At 36.6% G+C, this 16,904-nt stretch overlaps 1 protein-coding gene across 2 annotated transcripts in view; it reads right to left on the reverse strand.

Moving 5' to 3' along the window:
* The window catches only part of Tbc1d22 (TBC1 domain family member 22), a 443,277-nt gene extending 428,649 nt beyond the window's left edge, over positions 1-14,628 (reverse strand). The window contains exons 1-3 of one of the 2 annotated variants that reach the window (XR_015071133.1): positions 13,942-14,628; positions 11,623-12,105; positions 7,822-9,395 (exon numbers count right to left, since the gene is read on the reverse strand). Coding sequence is in view for 1 of the 2 variants with exons in the window: in XM_085950125.1 (XP_085806251.1) it covers positions 8,979-9,395; positions 11,623-12,105; positions 13,942-14,532 (1,491 nt within the window). In the remaining variant the exon portion in view is untranslated. Of the gene's footprint in view, positions 1-6,256; positions 9,396-11,622; positions 12,106-13,941 lie in introns of those variants that run through there. The other variant, XM_085950125.1, reaches the window with a different exon arrangement.
* Positions 14,629-16,904: the final 2,276 nt, after the last annotated feature.

A 16,904-nucleotide genomic window follows, 5' to 3' on the forward strand; every position in this document is an offset into this window, starting at 1 on the left:
CTCAATATGTAATTGACATACTCTATCTCGCTCTAAAAGTTAACACAAGAGAGGGCTGTTAAAAAATAGCACTTTTTGGCAGTTCAGACGGTTAACTTATTGTATAATAGAAAGTGATATATTTATCACATTTAGTTCTTTTTGGGTGTTAAGTGATATATTAGAATAGCTTCGCAAATGACGTGTTGCTGGATGACAAGTGACATACCCGTTCTGGGAGCAGTAGTGTCCATCCGTCTTGGTCACAGTGCTTGAACAGCTGTTCTAAAAATAGCAATAAGTGAAATGTTGTCCAACACAGTTTCTCAAATCATAGAATCGAAAAAGACACAGCTAACTGTCATTTCACATTCAGTTTTAAGCAATATGTGGTGTTAATTAAAGCCATAACTGAACACCCATCTTCGCAAAGGTAAAATCGTTGCAAATAGAACCAGAATCAAAGCTTTTGATACTCCAATGATCCTTTAAACTGCGGAACATGTGATGGTCTGTCCACTCGTTCCAACTAGCTGCACCGTTGATCCAGCCATCTCGGTAACTAAGGCATGGTTTGGAAGAGTTTAGGCGTATCTCTCAGACAACAGAAAGAGCTTTGACACTCAGTAAAAGAAACAAGTGATCGAACATTTGCATTTAAATTTCTTGGAATTATTCAAATGTTCGAACCAAGTACAGCACCACAGTGTACTTGCATCAATAAATTCCATAATGACCTAATAACGGTTGTTCGATACGTGTGTCCTAAATTGTACGTCTGTATAGTTGTGAGGCATGGCGTTTCGACTTTTTAAACAACTTTGAGAATCAATATGTCCAATGAAACTTAGAGTACACTGAAAACACCACGTTGCAAACACTCAACTTCGTGAACTGACACATCACTATATTGTGACAGATGTGATATATACTCCGGATACCAGCCGAGAGTGCAACAGATTCTGTCGCCATGCTATTCACCATACAGGTGAGGGACCATACTGTCAAACTGATAGAAATGGGGCGAATTTATGTTTGCCGTATGTTCCAGGGGCGGCTCTCGTGGTTCAGTGCGTAAGGCGCTGGCCTTCCACCCGAGAGTTCTGGGTTTGATTCCCGGTGAGGACACAATATTTATGTGTTTTTCTCAAAAGCCTGGGTGTTTGTGATTATTCAAAATTACTTACTACAACCTTGTACGAAAAAGCAAGGACATGGTTATTAGTAATACAAAAAAAAAATGCATGACATGGTAGTCTATGATTGATGTCAAATGACTTTCAGTGTTTTTTGACCCATCTCCCCCCATTGTCACTAAATCTTATACCCCCTATCTAAATTACGTGCCATTCTAGAGCTCCCTCCCCATTTGTTTACGATTTACATGAAATAGTAAAGTTGTTACAGTCCCACCTATCCATATCACCATTATATCTCCCTTAGGGCATGATGTAGTATACGGACGATCCCGAGTCTAGTTCAGTATGTTAGGAAAAAGACGATACAGTATGCCAGAGTGCCTTATTTATTGAATTTGGGCCACAATGGCAAAGGTAACGTGCCAGTTTATAAAGTCGCGAATTTGGAGGATTCACATGTGTGTTTGGACCCAGAGCATAATCTAATCTAATAGGTTGAGCAAGTGGTGGACATCCATTTCTCGTGGAACAAAAATCTGTCATGAATACATTTTGTGAGGTGACCCAGATCCGCATAGGATTGTAGTAGCCAATTATTATAATAATTAATATATCTTTACAGTAAGTCCTTGACTTACGTGAATTCTTACTTATATGATTTTTTAAAACATGCCTTTTTGCTGCAGTTTGTTTCTCTGCGCTTGTGTTTAGATAGATAGATGTTATATATGGATCATGTAAAAAAAATAGTAGTTATGCAATCTACGATAATTACCAATAAAAGAAGAATATTAATAGAAGAAATGGAAATAATGGTTATATGGATGGAAGATATGCAGCAACAACAAATTCCAATAAGCCTTGTACTCATACAGGATAAAGCCTTGAGTCGTTTTGAAGACATAAAGTGTAAAAATGATGATAGTGTTGATACTAATACATTCACTGCAAGCCACGGACGGTTTCAAAAATTTAAAAGCCGTAATAAAACTACACAACTTCAAAGTAACAGGTGAGGCTGCCGAGTTATGCAGATACAGAGGAAGCTATGAATTTTATCAAGAGTCTAGCAGAAATCATAAAAATGAGGATTACCTGCCAAAACAAATTTTCAATGCAGACGAAACTGGGCTTATTGGAAAAAAATGCCAGATCAGTCATATTATAATAATATATCCCAACTAGAAAAGTCTATGCCAGATTTTAAGATGTCTGAAGATAGGCTAACTCTTTTACTTGATGGAAATGCTGCTGGGGATTGCAAAATCAAACCACTTCATCAATCAATAATGTTTTCTTAAATGATCTATTTTATTTTCACTTATCTTTGGAAACTAACACATATTATTTTAAAAAATGTGTGATTTTTAGTTTTATTCAACTTACACGAAAATCTTCGGAACGAATTAATCACTTAAGTCGAGGACTCACTGAATTATTTTATTTCGGAGCCATTAAAAAAGTCATGTTTATCATTTATTTAACATATATTTATTTCTTAAAAATTATAATAAACAGTGTGGGGAAAAACAACACGAAAACAAAAAGGCGAAACGAATTTAAAAAATATACTAAATTGGTGTTTGTCCATGATTTCAGACAACCTCACACATGCGGCAGTAAATGAACTTTGGCCTCAAAACTGCACAGGTAATTAATAATATATGAACAGTGTATAATATATAAATATTTTGATTATGCTTAGTCTCATAATAATCATTAATTATCGTATTATATAATAATAATTATAATATATATAAAAATATCAAAGAAATTACAATTTTTTCTCAATTATTTGTTATTTTTATGGCCATTTTGTGATGGTTACACATAATAATAAAATTATTACAAAGTGAGATTAAGACAGCTTCAGTTGAAACATTCAAAAGATTAGCCACCGGCCTTGAGTATTTATTACAAAGTGTCTTAATAAAGTCCCAATTACACCGACAGCACGCAGATCCGACTCACATCAATTGACAACTTTAAATTGCGATACACAGAACGAAAAACTTACTACTTAAAAAATTTAAGAATGTTCTTATACAGACATCATAAATAATTTCGCTTAACCGCTTAGCACTGGCTATAAATTGTGTTGATAATGATTATCTCAATTTCATTACAAAGCCGGTTACCATAACTTGGTGAAGATTGCAGTAACGAAGGGTGGAGGCTGCTGTTAAGATCCGACATAAATAGTGCACATTAAACTTTGTTAGTCATAAGTATTCGTTTTCATTGAACTAAGACAACAAAATTTACAGGTTGTATTGGTTAATTTTTAAAAATCAATTAAACCCTGAAATTAAGAATACATATTACACATATTGGTTTATTTTTTTTTTAAATTTAAAGCCCTGCCTAACGCAAAATAAAATAGATAAAAATATTATTCTATCTATAAAATATCCAAAGTTATGTATTAATTAATTGCATAATTTTAGATATTTTATAAACGAGTATTTTTTTTACTATTATCTATTATGGCTTGGTTTTCGCAGGGTTTAATTGAATTTTAAAACCTAACCAATACCATCTGTAAATTGTAGTCTTATTTCAATGAAAACAAATACATACATGTGACTGATAAAATTTAGTGTGCACCAGTGTTGCCATACTATAATTATAGTACAATACTATAATTTTGATTCTGCAAAAAATATAAAATACTATAATTTTACGCCGAATATGCCAAAATACTATAATTTTAAAGGATTCGAGCCGAAAAATGTTCCTGTACTATATTTTTTACAGAAATACTATAATTTTTACACCTTTGTACTATAATCAGCTTCGAAAAATATGGCAACACTGGTGTGCACTATTTATTGTGGATCTTAACAGCCTACCTCCACCCTTCGCCATTGGAAGATTGTTATACTTTATAATATATGAGATTTAATTTGCTTGAATCATAGTTAGGCCGGTAGCTCAGAGGTCATCGAGACAGTGAAAAGATATGATGTTAAATAAGCCTGTTTTCAAAATTGTGTGATACTTGCCACGATGACGGAGCGGTAATGTAACGGCTTATGACGCCATGGTTACCGGGTTCGATATCCGGGTCTGGCAAATTCACATCTTGTTTTTTAATATGAATCCCAGAATATGGACCAAATAGGTTGAGCAAGTGGTCAACATCCATTTCTCGTAAAAACAAAAATCTGTTAATACAACTTCAACCCTGTGGAGACCCATATGATCCTCTTAGGATCGAACATAGTAATGCAATGTAATGTTGTTAACTTTAAATACCAATGGAAACTATTGAAGATTGCATTTGGACAAGTCGAAAGCAGGAATCTTATGCCTTCTTTTGATATTTTCATATGTTCTCGGTAATCTTCGAACCAATTGTCACACGGTTGTTGATTCAATCGTTCCGGAAAATAGAAATAACTCTGTTTCGGCCACGACTCCAGGCAACATGATTCAAAATGACATTTGGCAGACAGTCAAGAGTGAGACGTTGGATCTGCGAGTTTGGTTGTGTAATTTACACTTAGATTCTAGTATTCTTACTAATCTTATTATCAATCGTAAGCCTTAAGCCGCATTTGGACCAAGCGAGCGAATGTTTGTTCTTCCCCCACACCAGCGAAATTCTTATGCTCGCTCAACAAAAAGCGTTTACGTCAAGATAATTTCACTGGAGTAGAGGAAGAACAAACATTCGCTCGCTTGGTCTAAATGCGGTTTTATTGTCACCACAAACAGAGCACAAAGTTGAAATTTGGCGCTTCACTTACGGTGTAAATTTGTCCTCGTAAGCAAACCACAAATTGAAGAAAACCTTCGCTATCAGACGGAATCTAAATACACACAAGTGAATCTGAAAAAAAAAATACTAATAGAATAACATTTAAATTAGCAACAGGCAGTCGCAAAGTGTGGAGGTAGGCTATAATAGATATTTTAAAAACTAACCAATACCATCCGCAATTTATATTCTAGGTTCAATGAAAACAAATAAGTATGACTGAAAAAGTGTAGTATGCACAATACGGATATCCACAGCCTACCTCCACTCGTCGCCACTGGCAATAGGTTTTTTCACACTGCGGATTTGTTTGTACTAATCGTATAATAATGTTATCGTCCAAGTGTTTCAACACAATTTCAGATTAACTCGAACGGACAATTCCATTAAAAAGATTCACAATACAATGCAAATATAGTTTAGAAGCAGCGCACCAAATTTCAGTTTTTTTTACTATGTTCATGGGGGAAGGTTTTCTATAAATATGTATTTATCAGGTCTTGGAAAAGATCATTTATGACAACTTCTCTACGAACAATCTTCCGTCATATTTAGTTCTGCGATCGCTAATTATGTTATATCAACTCGTAAACTCCCAACGCATGTGATCTATGCAACAGTATTCGTTATGTGAAATCATATCGAGTCGTCTTCTTTAATGGCCATGGTGAAGTGTCTTACAAAATGGTGTTGCATATCACGCATGCGTACGTACGCAACAACAAAGTTGGGACTCTTTTCAATCACATTTCAATTAAAAAGACATTCATGAATTCAACAACAGAGTATTCCAAATATTGCCCTCAAAAAATGAATAGCCTCAACTAACACTTCCGTCAAAATGGAGTTAGGTTTGTTTGTTATGTATTAATTATAGTGTTATAATAGTAATAGAAGTGATAAAGTGTTTAATTTCATTTATCTTAGGGTTTAGGCCCCCATGCCAAGCGGGTAACGTGTCGGCCTATAATGTCTTGGGTCTCTTTTTCAATGTGTGTTTGGACCAAGAGTATGGAGCAAATGGCTAACATTCATTTCTCGAAAAACCAAAATTTATCAATACAACCTCCACATTATTGATCTTCTTAGTGTGCCTAAGTGGACAGCGTTCGGCGGGGCGTGAGCAACTCAAACGTATAACCAAAAAAAGACATTTTCTACAAACATTTCACAGTTATATGTTTGAGTTGCGCACGCCGCCCCACCGAATGCTGTCCACTCAGGCCTTACACTTTGGATCGAACATGATAAAAAAATAATATACTTATATAATATATATATATGACGTCACATCATAAGGGGAGGTCTGATATGTGTTGGTTTGTGTCGAAGGTCGTGTTAGGTTAGATAATTTATAGATAGACAACTATTTTTTGACTATTATCTATTATGGCTTAGTTCACGTAAGGGTTTCATTGAATTTTAAAAACTAACCAACACTATCTGTAATATGTACCTATTTTTAATTCAACACAAATAAGAATGCACTATTTTTGTCAGATCGCCCATAGCATACCTTAACTAGAATCGTTTTGTTTAGGCAGGGTTTAATTGATTTTTAAAAACTAAACAATGATAACATAATACGTATGACTGACAAAGTTCAGTGTGCACTATTTATGTTGTATCGTAACAGACTACCTCCGCTCTTCGCCACTGCCTCCTGACATTTAATGGATTAATATTTGTTAAGAGTTATTTAATTTAAGAGAGCAGATAATTATATATAATGTAGATCTTCTTTTAACACAAACAAAATCGAAAAAACCATTTTTTATCTAGCTATAAGAACTATAAAATAATTGACGATAACTTTAATTTTAAACAAACTAATAATTGCACACAGTTATGTAATTCTAAAAATGGTGAAGTTTTGACTGACGGGTTGTAAAGAATGATTGGTTTTTTTATTCACCTGTAGAAGTTACATTTGCTTACTAATATTACGCTGTCACACTACACGGACAACTGGTGTCAATATATGGATGTATGTATATTCGATGAAATTGTTCGCAGAATAAAGCCGGGTTCGAGTGTCCGCGCGGCTTAAGCGTTGGACTATAACGCCGTGGGTCCCAGATTCGAATCCTGGGGCTGGCAAGTACACAAATTGTTTTTCAATTTGTGTGTGTCAGGGTATTGACCTAATAGGTTGAGCAAGTGGCTGACATCCATTTCTCGTAAAAAAACAAAAGTCTGTTAATACAAACCTCTACTCTGTGGAGGCCCATATGATCCTATTAGGATCGGACATGGTCGAAAGAAGAAGAAGAGTGGCTTTGGCCACAAGAATAATATCTTCAAAGTGACCTGTCTTGTGCCTAAAACGCAAACAGTGTGTACCACATATGCGTGCAAACAAGGCCAACTATATTCAAGCTTAATAGCGCCTGTATATGTGCATGGATTTATTGGCAGCAATAGTGAGTATTTTAAACATCATGATAATAACTGTTTACACGTAAAAGTGCTGACTGTCTCTCTAATTCATTCTTTAAGCAAGCGAGACGCGATGTTGTCATTTTATGGTACTATTTGACAGATAGTGAAAATCGGTTAACCTGAAAATTCATTCATAGTTTGTTTTTTTGCCGGCAGGTTCGCCACTATCGTTCAAATGCGCAGGCGCAAATCGAAAAAATCCTACTGTCGCATGAAAATTCAGAAGCTTCCAAACTTTTTTGATTCATGCATACAATGGCAAGATTAATATTAGATTAATTACTGCAGTCTTACCATTGCATATAATATTATTAGATGCAATGGTACTGCAGGATAATAAATGTTCACCCATACATTTTCTTTTTATGGCCACGATAATATTTATTGTCAACAGTAAATCCATGCACGTGTACAGGCGGTATTATACTGAACTGCGAATTACAATGGTAGTGTTAGTTATAAATTTTTTTTGCAATAAATGAAGATTTTCGACTGCACATTTCGTTCAAATTATTACTAAACGGAGACTAAAATTACTTAGTAAATGGGTTTAATTGGGACACGTTCGTGTCGTCGCGACACAGACACGTGAGCAAGACAGAAATAGCATAGGAGTGTCGGATTAAAAGTGACAGTAAACGACTGTGTGCTATTACGCTTGTGTTTATATAATTTTTTGCATTTTTCTGCAAATTCGTAACTGCGGGGACTCGGATAATAAAGGTCCAGAGCAACCGCATATGTAAAGAGCTTTGAGAATAGATGTTTGCGTTTCGGAGTAACCAGAAGATATGAAAGTGGACAGGAGAGTAGCCAAGGTGTGGTTAGGAAGAGTTTGAGCAGATCTCTCACATGGACCCAGAAACCGCTGTAACGAAAATGTAGTCGAAGTTCTGCAGAAGTATATGGCAACATAATGGACTGTGAAGAGTGAAATCAGCTTGGATACGCTTTCACTCTGAAGTGGATAGATTATGGCTGATATTTTAGGGCTAAGATACTATGTCAGTTTGGTTTAGCCAGATGTGTATTTCATTATTAATGCAGACAGATTGAGTATCCGCGTTAACGCAGTGCAAATACGGCAACTTGGAGCTCTTAATCACTATACACACTGATAGTTCCACTTAAGAAATGATAATGCTTATACAGCTGTTGTACTGTGACATTTGAAGCGTGATGCAGAACCGTCTGAATTAACTAAGTTGCACTTAACAATAAACACCATCCAGAGTTGCTAATTTAACTCGACTTAGTTAGATGTGTCTTGACCATATTTTAAATAATTTCGTTCTGGGCCACTGTCTTTTTTCTGTACATTAACTACCTGTTATAGGACGACTTATTATGTATGGATACCGCAGGCGACGCAATCTAAGTTGCCGATATTGGTCTCCTAAAGATATATGCTTATCTTAGAAACTTACGCTTCTAAGTATGGTTCTGCATCGCGCTCTAAGTATTGAAGAAACTCCAGAGTTGTTGATATGCCCAGAATATCACTAAATTCAAACGAAAAAATCTCGAGCCGTTCACGAGTTGATATATTCCCGCGTGTCATCGGGGCTCACATACATAAGTAGCGACAGCAGATCCAAAAATATAATCGGAATACGGAGCCACACAATCTCACAACCTGGTGAAGAATGCGCACGTCATCTTGAAGCAGCGGGGTTATTCTCCGGGCTCTGCAGATGATTGGGGGCGTCCGCGAAGGCGAACTTTAACCGGTAGGCCTCCGCCACGAGAACCTCGATATGTGAATCCTGCCAGCTGTGAGTGGGAACATTCTGCAGCAGTATCATCAAGCCTTGGAAGTCTTTCTCTTGCATCAGTCTCTCGCGCCAGTGCAGTAGGAAAGCGGCGCAAACGTACAGTTGGAAGGTGGCGAAGCCGTCCGATTCCGCCAGGTACGTGTCCCACAAACGGATAGTGCAGGGGAGTGGAAGCTCGCGCGTCAACAGGTTATTCATCCAGCGGAACGAGAATTGAAGATAATCTACTCCGTGCGCCTGGAGGTGCTGGTGTAGAGGTAAGTCTATGCGGCGGATCAGTTCCTTCAATTGGTTTACCTGAAAGATTTCAAACATACATTCGATTATTTATTACTAAGCCATTGACGAAAATTTTCTCTACTACAAGCACTTTAGTCTACTGCTTAAATTAACTATTTTCGCATCTGTCCAAAACTGCAGAAATTTCTATCATATTTCCACACAATTCATGACTACAACACTCGATAGTGGTTCCAGAATATTTTTTAAGTGATTGAATTAGTGGTGCAGCATTGAAACATGGTAGGCATTTGTAATACTGAAAACTTCCGCAGATCTATTCCAACCACGTAACATCATAACACCTTTTTGTTATATGTCTGAATCTCAGATAACCTCATTGTTAAGGATGTATTCTGTGTGCAAGACGTATCTAAAATAATTAATAGCAAGGCATCAGGCGAATTTTTAAGTTGATACTCATGTTCCACCTTTCCTGTGAAGTCTTGATTTGCATAATAACGACAGCTTGCTGGCTTATCTAATTAACGCGGCCGGCAGAGATAATGTCAACAAACATATTGTTTTTGATGTTTCATAGCACCAAGATACCAGTGGCGAAGGGTGCAGGTAGGCTGTTAAGATCCGCCATAAATAGTGCACATTAAACTTTTTCAGACATACATATTTTTTTTCATTGAAATAAGACTACAATTCACAGAAAGTGTTAGTTAGTTTTTAAAATTAAATTAAACCCTGAGAAACCAAGCGATATTAGATAATAGTCAAAAAATACATGTCTATCTATAAAATATCTAAAATTATGCAATTAAATCATACATAACTTTGAATATTTTATAGATAGAATAATATTTTTTATTTATTATAGTTTGGTTTAGGCAGGCTTAATGAAATAAAAAAAATGAACCAACAATATGTGTAATATGTATTTTTAATCCAACGAAAACAAATAACTATGAATGAAAAAGTATGCACAATTTTGTCGTATCGCCCAAATTAGGCCAAAACTATTATGGTTTCGTTTGGGCAGGGTTTAATTGATTTTCAAAAACTAACTAACACCATCTGTAAATTGTAGTCTTAGTTCAATAAAAACAAATACATATGACTAACAAAGTTTAGTGTGCACTATTTATAGCGAATCTTAACAGCCTACCTCCACCCTTCGCCACTGCAAGATACTTAACGCTTGGAATACATAATTTAAATCAGGAATCAGTTGAAGACCACTTGCCTAACTTTTGTTTTTAGCAATTTATCACTGTTTATGTATCATTATTTCTGAATTTAAAGAATATTTACAAATTATCATCCATCAGTGATAAGCCGACCGCTAAGTAATTCTTATTACACTCCAATAAATAAAATAATCAAAACCACATAACAATCAACTTAAAAAAAGAGAGATAAATAATATTTATAATACACAAAATAATTTTATCAGTCAATAATAAAATTGTCTTATCAATATGAATGAATATTGTAAATGGTAAAGACGATACACGATTGAAACACAAAAAAAAATACAATGTCACGAGACACGCATTTTCGTAACAAAGAACTGAAGAATAAAACAAAATATGATTCTTTCAAACGATAAATACGTTTATGCGAATATTAAATAGTTTACAGTGGCGAAGACCCCATACTGGGCGATTATTTAAAGCCAATCTTCAAAAATATATATATTAATTGTCGAATAACATATTTAAATAATTATTTCATATTTAAAAAATATAATATAATTTACCGACGACATCTGTCTGTAAGTATGTATTACGAATTGATTGTCCGCTTCCTAACCAGACCGACACGTACACGACACAAATACAACACATACATACAATTAGACACATATTGTAAAAAAAACACATGCACAATGTCCAAACCAGTGTCATACTATCACGTGACCTGACGCTGTAGGTATTTAAGCCTAAAGTGCCCTCCAGTGCTTACAGCGGTGTATTTTTTGAATATATATACATTCATTTAGATGCGCTGGACTCAATGTCAAATAGTTCCCAAATGTATCGCAATATCGAAGAAATAAAAGCAATAATCATCTAGTTTTTTTACCTACTATATCGTTAGAATATTTAACCATTTTGTTTTTTGATTCACTTCAAAATTACATTGATTATTGCAGTATTCTGAGACTATTTTATATTGGCTATAGTATCGTCCAAGCCTTTTCCATTGCCCGCCTTTCGTCTGCGTTGTTCGACAGGGCATAGGCCAATTCCAATGATTTCGCGAGCATTGCGTAGTCTTAGGAGATATTCACCTTGTGTTGTATGCCGAGTTGTGCAAATATATAATTATCCTGGATGCTGTCCAAGAACTTGGAAAGACACCAGAAAGAATCAGCCTCGATGACCTGCCGCTGCTGTTCCGTCAACGTATGGACCTGCCAATTGTCTAGATCTTCCCCGATCGGCACCACCTCCTGCAGGAAGACCATGAAGAACGGAGTGACGAGATCGTTGATACCCTGGACGTACCCCGAGGCGGGGTGTCTAATCGCCCAAATGTACAGAACCCTCTCGAACATTATCTGGACAGTTTCTTGCTGGAACAGAGCCACCAGTGGGCTCATCCGCGGTATGTCTATGTGTATCTGTCGGTAGGTTTCGTCATCTCTTTCCGCCTCATAATACTGTTTCACCAGGTGGAGATAGTCCAGGCGTTTTCGCTGGAGTACTTCCTGGCGACGTTCCGCGTTCGCCGGGAGGTATCCGGATAATAAACGCCACGTTATAGCTCTGATCTGTGGACATAAATAATAATTTGTCAATGTAAATATTACTATCAGAATAAAATTTTCACACATCACAATAAACCAGTGCTTTCGAAACTCATGGGTCGCGGCACCCTGAGAGAAAATATCGATCTCGATTTTTGAAAAAATATTTCACAAACTACAATGAGGGTCAAAAAAAGTACAATTGGATAAGAATGCCATTTGCTAGTTCGTTCAAAAAGAATTGATCCGATATAAAGTTAAATAATTTGCTTAAAGTGGAATTTAATGAAAGAAGTATTTCAGAATTTTGAATAGAGCGACAGCAAAAACATCTGTCTATTGCAAAAGCAGCTTTGGTAACCATAATTCCTTTTGGGACAACATACCTATGTGAAACGTCATTACCGATAATAAAATATAAGCACAAGTCATGCTTTTCAATGGAAACTATGGAAAATTCCCTACGAATTACCATTTCTCCTTATAACGGCCTTATAATGTCGTGGGTCTCAGGTTTGCATCCTGGGTCTGGCAAGTACACATATTGTTTTTCAATTTGTGCATGAGTCAGAGTATGGACCTAATAGGTTGAGCAAGTGGCTAACATCCATTTCTCGTAAAAACAAAATATGTTAATACAAAAACCTCCACTCAGTGGAGGCCCATATTATTATATTATTATTATATTATAGCCCTATTAGGCTCGGATGTGGTCAAAAAAAAGGTGGAAGAAGATAGTTAGCAATTTTTAATCATCAGATGATGTATGTGTATAATTATCAAGTTTAATAAACAAGTTAGGGTCTTTTTACTGGTTCTCCGCCACCACTCACTGTCATCTGTCAGTGACTGCAGTGTTGCCAATCGAACTATAATTATAGTACATTTTGGTTCGCGTACTATTAAAAAAGTAACATTTTCGTCCGCGTATTTTGAAAAATGGAATTAATTGAATTCGCCGGTTGTGCGAATATTCCCCATTGCTTATTTCATTACGTTTAAAAGTTGTCTATATTGTCGACGTTTAAAGTTCCGTAAAATGTTCGTACTTCAATCACAGCAATTAGTAATAACGTGAAGCGAGGGACGTAGTAAGTATAATCTATATAATATAAATAATATAAGATCTCAGTGTGCGATATTAGTCTATGGACGTAGTCTTGCGTTGTATACTCTAAAAAACTAACGTGACAGTTAATGACGGCGGCCGGTGTTAGCATTTCTCGGTCGTAAGAGGTGTTTTAATGAAGCAGGGCACCGGAATTTCTTGAATTCTCCGTTATGTTTATGTGACAAAACAAAACTTACATTTTCAACACGTCCTATAATTTTTGCCGAAATACTATAATGTCTTGGACCGCGTACTATAATTCGATGTCAAAAAGATAGCTGAATTCCAAAATGGCGACTGACAGATAGAGACGACGGAGAACCAGTAAAAAGCACCGGTATACGATTATGTAAGATGTATGTGCATAATTATCAAGGGTACTGTTCGGTTAAAGCGGATACAGCGGAAAACGCATTTTGAAAATAGCCGATAAACTGGATTATTTGTTAGGTTAACCTAACCCAACCTAACCTAAACTAACAAATAATCCAGTTTATCGGCTATTTTCAAAATGCGTTTTCCGCTGTATCCGCTTTAACCGAACAGTACCTTATCAAGTTTAATAAGCAAGTTTTTTTTCGTTTACACATCAGGCGGATTCAGTCTACCGGGTTGTTGTACCGCATGTAAAAAATTTACCTACCTATTTTATGTCAACAACAAAAAGCCTGTCAAAAGAAGTAAGTAGGTTCCTATCTAAATAATAATGTAGTGATAATTTCTGTGGATTAATATGTTTATATAAATACCTTGACTGGAACACCAGACCAGCAGAGCTTCTTGAGCTCATTCAAATCCAAAACCTCGCTTTCGCTTAATTGATTGAATCTCTCCAATTTAGATTCGTAATTTTCCTCCTTCGCGGCGAGAGTCGGAATTTTGACAGCCCTCGGCCTGCCGGGATAGTGGCGCAACGGGGCCGTCGGAGACATCGGGGGCATAGCTCGACTCGGCGACAACTGTTTCGCTTTTGAATTATCCAAAACCGACCCCCCAGACGTTGAAGATTCAACATTTTTAACATACTCCCCTCTCGGAGTAGAAGCATTCGATTTGACCTCACTCCTGTGGGTATTTATAACGTTCAAAGCCGCAGATTGCGATATATCTTTGGATATCTTAGTGTTGGCCATTCCTGAGACGATATCATCGTCTCCGGCGTCCCAGGCGTCGTTCACGGACGCCTGGAAGTCCTGGAAAGACGACGACCCCGACATAACCTTTCCCAGTCGAACGCCTTCTTTTCGAGGACTCAGTCTGCCGGGCACGGCGCGATTGTTTTTCTTCCAGAACGAATTCTTCTGATATTGCTCATAACTTTCTCCAACTCTTCCCTCCATAACAGACAAGCTCCATTCGTTCGGCTCTCCGATGGCCAGCGAATTAGTTCATCATTATTAAGTCTGTATGGTGACCTGTCATAAGCACAAAACATTGAGCATAGTGCATAACAATACAAAACCGTGTCTCTGGTTAATAACAGGCCGCCTGATTTTCGCTCAAAAAAATAAATTATTTGTACACAAAAAAATGTGTACACCGTAAAAAAAACATCTAAATAAATTTGAAAAAACATAAATAAAAATGTATAATCTTTTGATACTATATAAACCAGTTCATTCCAAACTTCTAAAAAATATGAACTATTGCGAGTGTAGGTAGCTACCTACTGATTTATTAATCTTTTATTTTCAAACCCGGGGACCCAGGAGATTTTATGACGACAAGGTAGAATAACCGCCGGCTGCTGTTAAATTTAGAGCCTGATGCAGAAATATTTGTCTTAACTAAGATTTTCTCAGGACAAAACATTATGCACACACATCGTCCTTAGCTAAGGGAATGCTCAATTGGTACTTACCATAAGCTTAGGGCGTAATGCTCAATTCGTACTTACCATACTTAGGCCTACCGCGCATGGACGATTACATAACCGGCCGGTAGCATTCGGACAATCGTTGGTTTGCTCGGGCATGATCCAAATAAATTATTACCGGGCAGTATGTTTGAGCGCGCATGGCGTGATATAGATCGGAGGCAATGCGCGCGCACTGAAGATATGCTTCCGCACTGAAAAATGGCGGACGCAATATAAGAAACGTCAAAATGGATTTTGTAGAGCTTATATTATATAATATATAGAGGTTTTGTATAGATTATCAAACTGTTTTAAAACGTGGGTGTATATATTATTAATTTATGAAGAAAGAAACTGAAAAAATGGGACTGGTACGCGCATGCAAAGCCAATAGGTACGCATCGATGAACTGTCAAGTCAAATGTGGCGGTTCGATGTATGCGTACGCTACATACGACCGCGTCACTTGTGCGTGCATGTATGAGTGCACTCTCGGCCGGCCATGACTTGTCATGTGCGGGCTCTCATTTAAAAGCATTGCCAATGGGACCTCGGCCGGTTCGAATTGGTGTAAAATTTTGTGTCTGAACACAGATTTTTAATTCGGCCGTTCGCTCGATCGTCCATGTGCGGGGTTGCATTGCAATACGATGGTTACAACTCCTCGATTGTTGACCGTACGATAGGAAATCGTTCATGCGCGGTAGGCCTTATGCCAGCGCTCCATTGGCGAGCCAAAAGTCCGAGGACAATAAATCGTCCGATTTGTCTATGCTCTGCTACTGATCAACGAACGAATAAAAAAGTCGAGCTGTCAAAAGTGAAAAGTTATGATTCTCGTAATGTCTTCCGATAATCCAATAATTTTGTGTTATTTATATGTAGACTTGCATAAAATAATATAGCAGTGAAAACAACACAAGTTTTACGATTTATTTTATGAATTTCATAAATACAAATAAAAAAATTAATTGTAAATCTCTCATTTTATAATGTGTAAATTAACAAATTAATCAATAAAAATGTTTAAAACAATTACAGATTTTTTTCCGGTCCGAATGATTGCGTATTAATGACAAATCGAATTCGCTTAGTGATCGACTGACGAAGTCTGGCAAAAATATCAAACATGTTTGAAATCCAGCGAGCCTGGTCTGCGGATTAAAAAGTCTGCAGATCTGGGGTGCTCCACGCGAAAAAAAAGTCCGAAGACTGTAAATCGTCTGACTTGCGTGCCAATGGAGCGCTGGCATTACAGTAAAATTGGTAAGTAGCCGAAATCCATCTGTTAACTATAGCTTATAGAGTTAAGGAATCCTTAACCATAGACTAAGTTTGTTATGAACTCGCCCCCTTCCGTATTACCATTTACCACTGACAGCTGCTGTCAAAATAAATTTACGTGTCTATAAAACAGCCCATACACTCAAATTCATTTAACAATATTGATCTCAATATGGATATTGCATATTGGAGTTTGCAGTTATTGCGAGCAATGATGTACGCATGTAGAATTCGCGCAAAATGCCGATATTGGACAATCTCGATAATAGAGAACCGAGATCTTTTGTTTTCGATTGAAAAACAAAACTTACGATAATATTAGGGCGTAATGCTCAATTCGTATTTACCACAAACTTACAGTAAAATTGGTAAGTAGCCGAAATCCATCTGTTAACTATAGATTATAGAGATAAGGAATCCTTAATCATAGACTACTTTTGTTATGAACTCGCCCCCTTCTGTATTACCATTTACCACTGACAGCTGCTGTCAAAATAAATTTACGTGTCTATAAAACAGCCCATACACTCAAATTCATTTAACAATTGATCTCAATATGGGTATTGAACA

This window comes from Rhyacophila brunnea, unplaced genomic scaffold (assembly GCF_057557595.1).
Source record: "Rhyacophila brunnea isolate RB1 unplaced genomic scaffold, BYU_Rbru_1.0 scaffold_23, whole genome shotgun sequence".
NCBI lineage: Eukaryota > Metazoa > Arthropoda > Insecta > Trichoptera > Rhyacophilidae > Rhyacophila > Rhyacophila brunnea.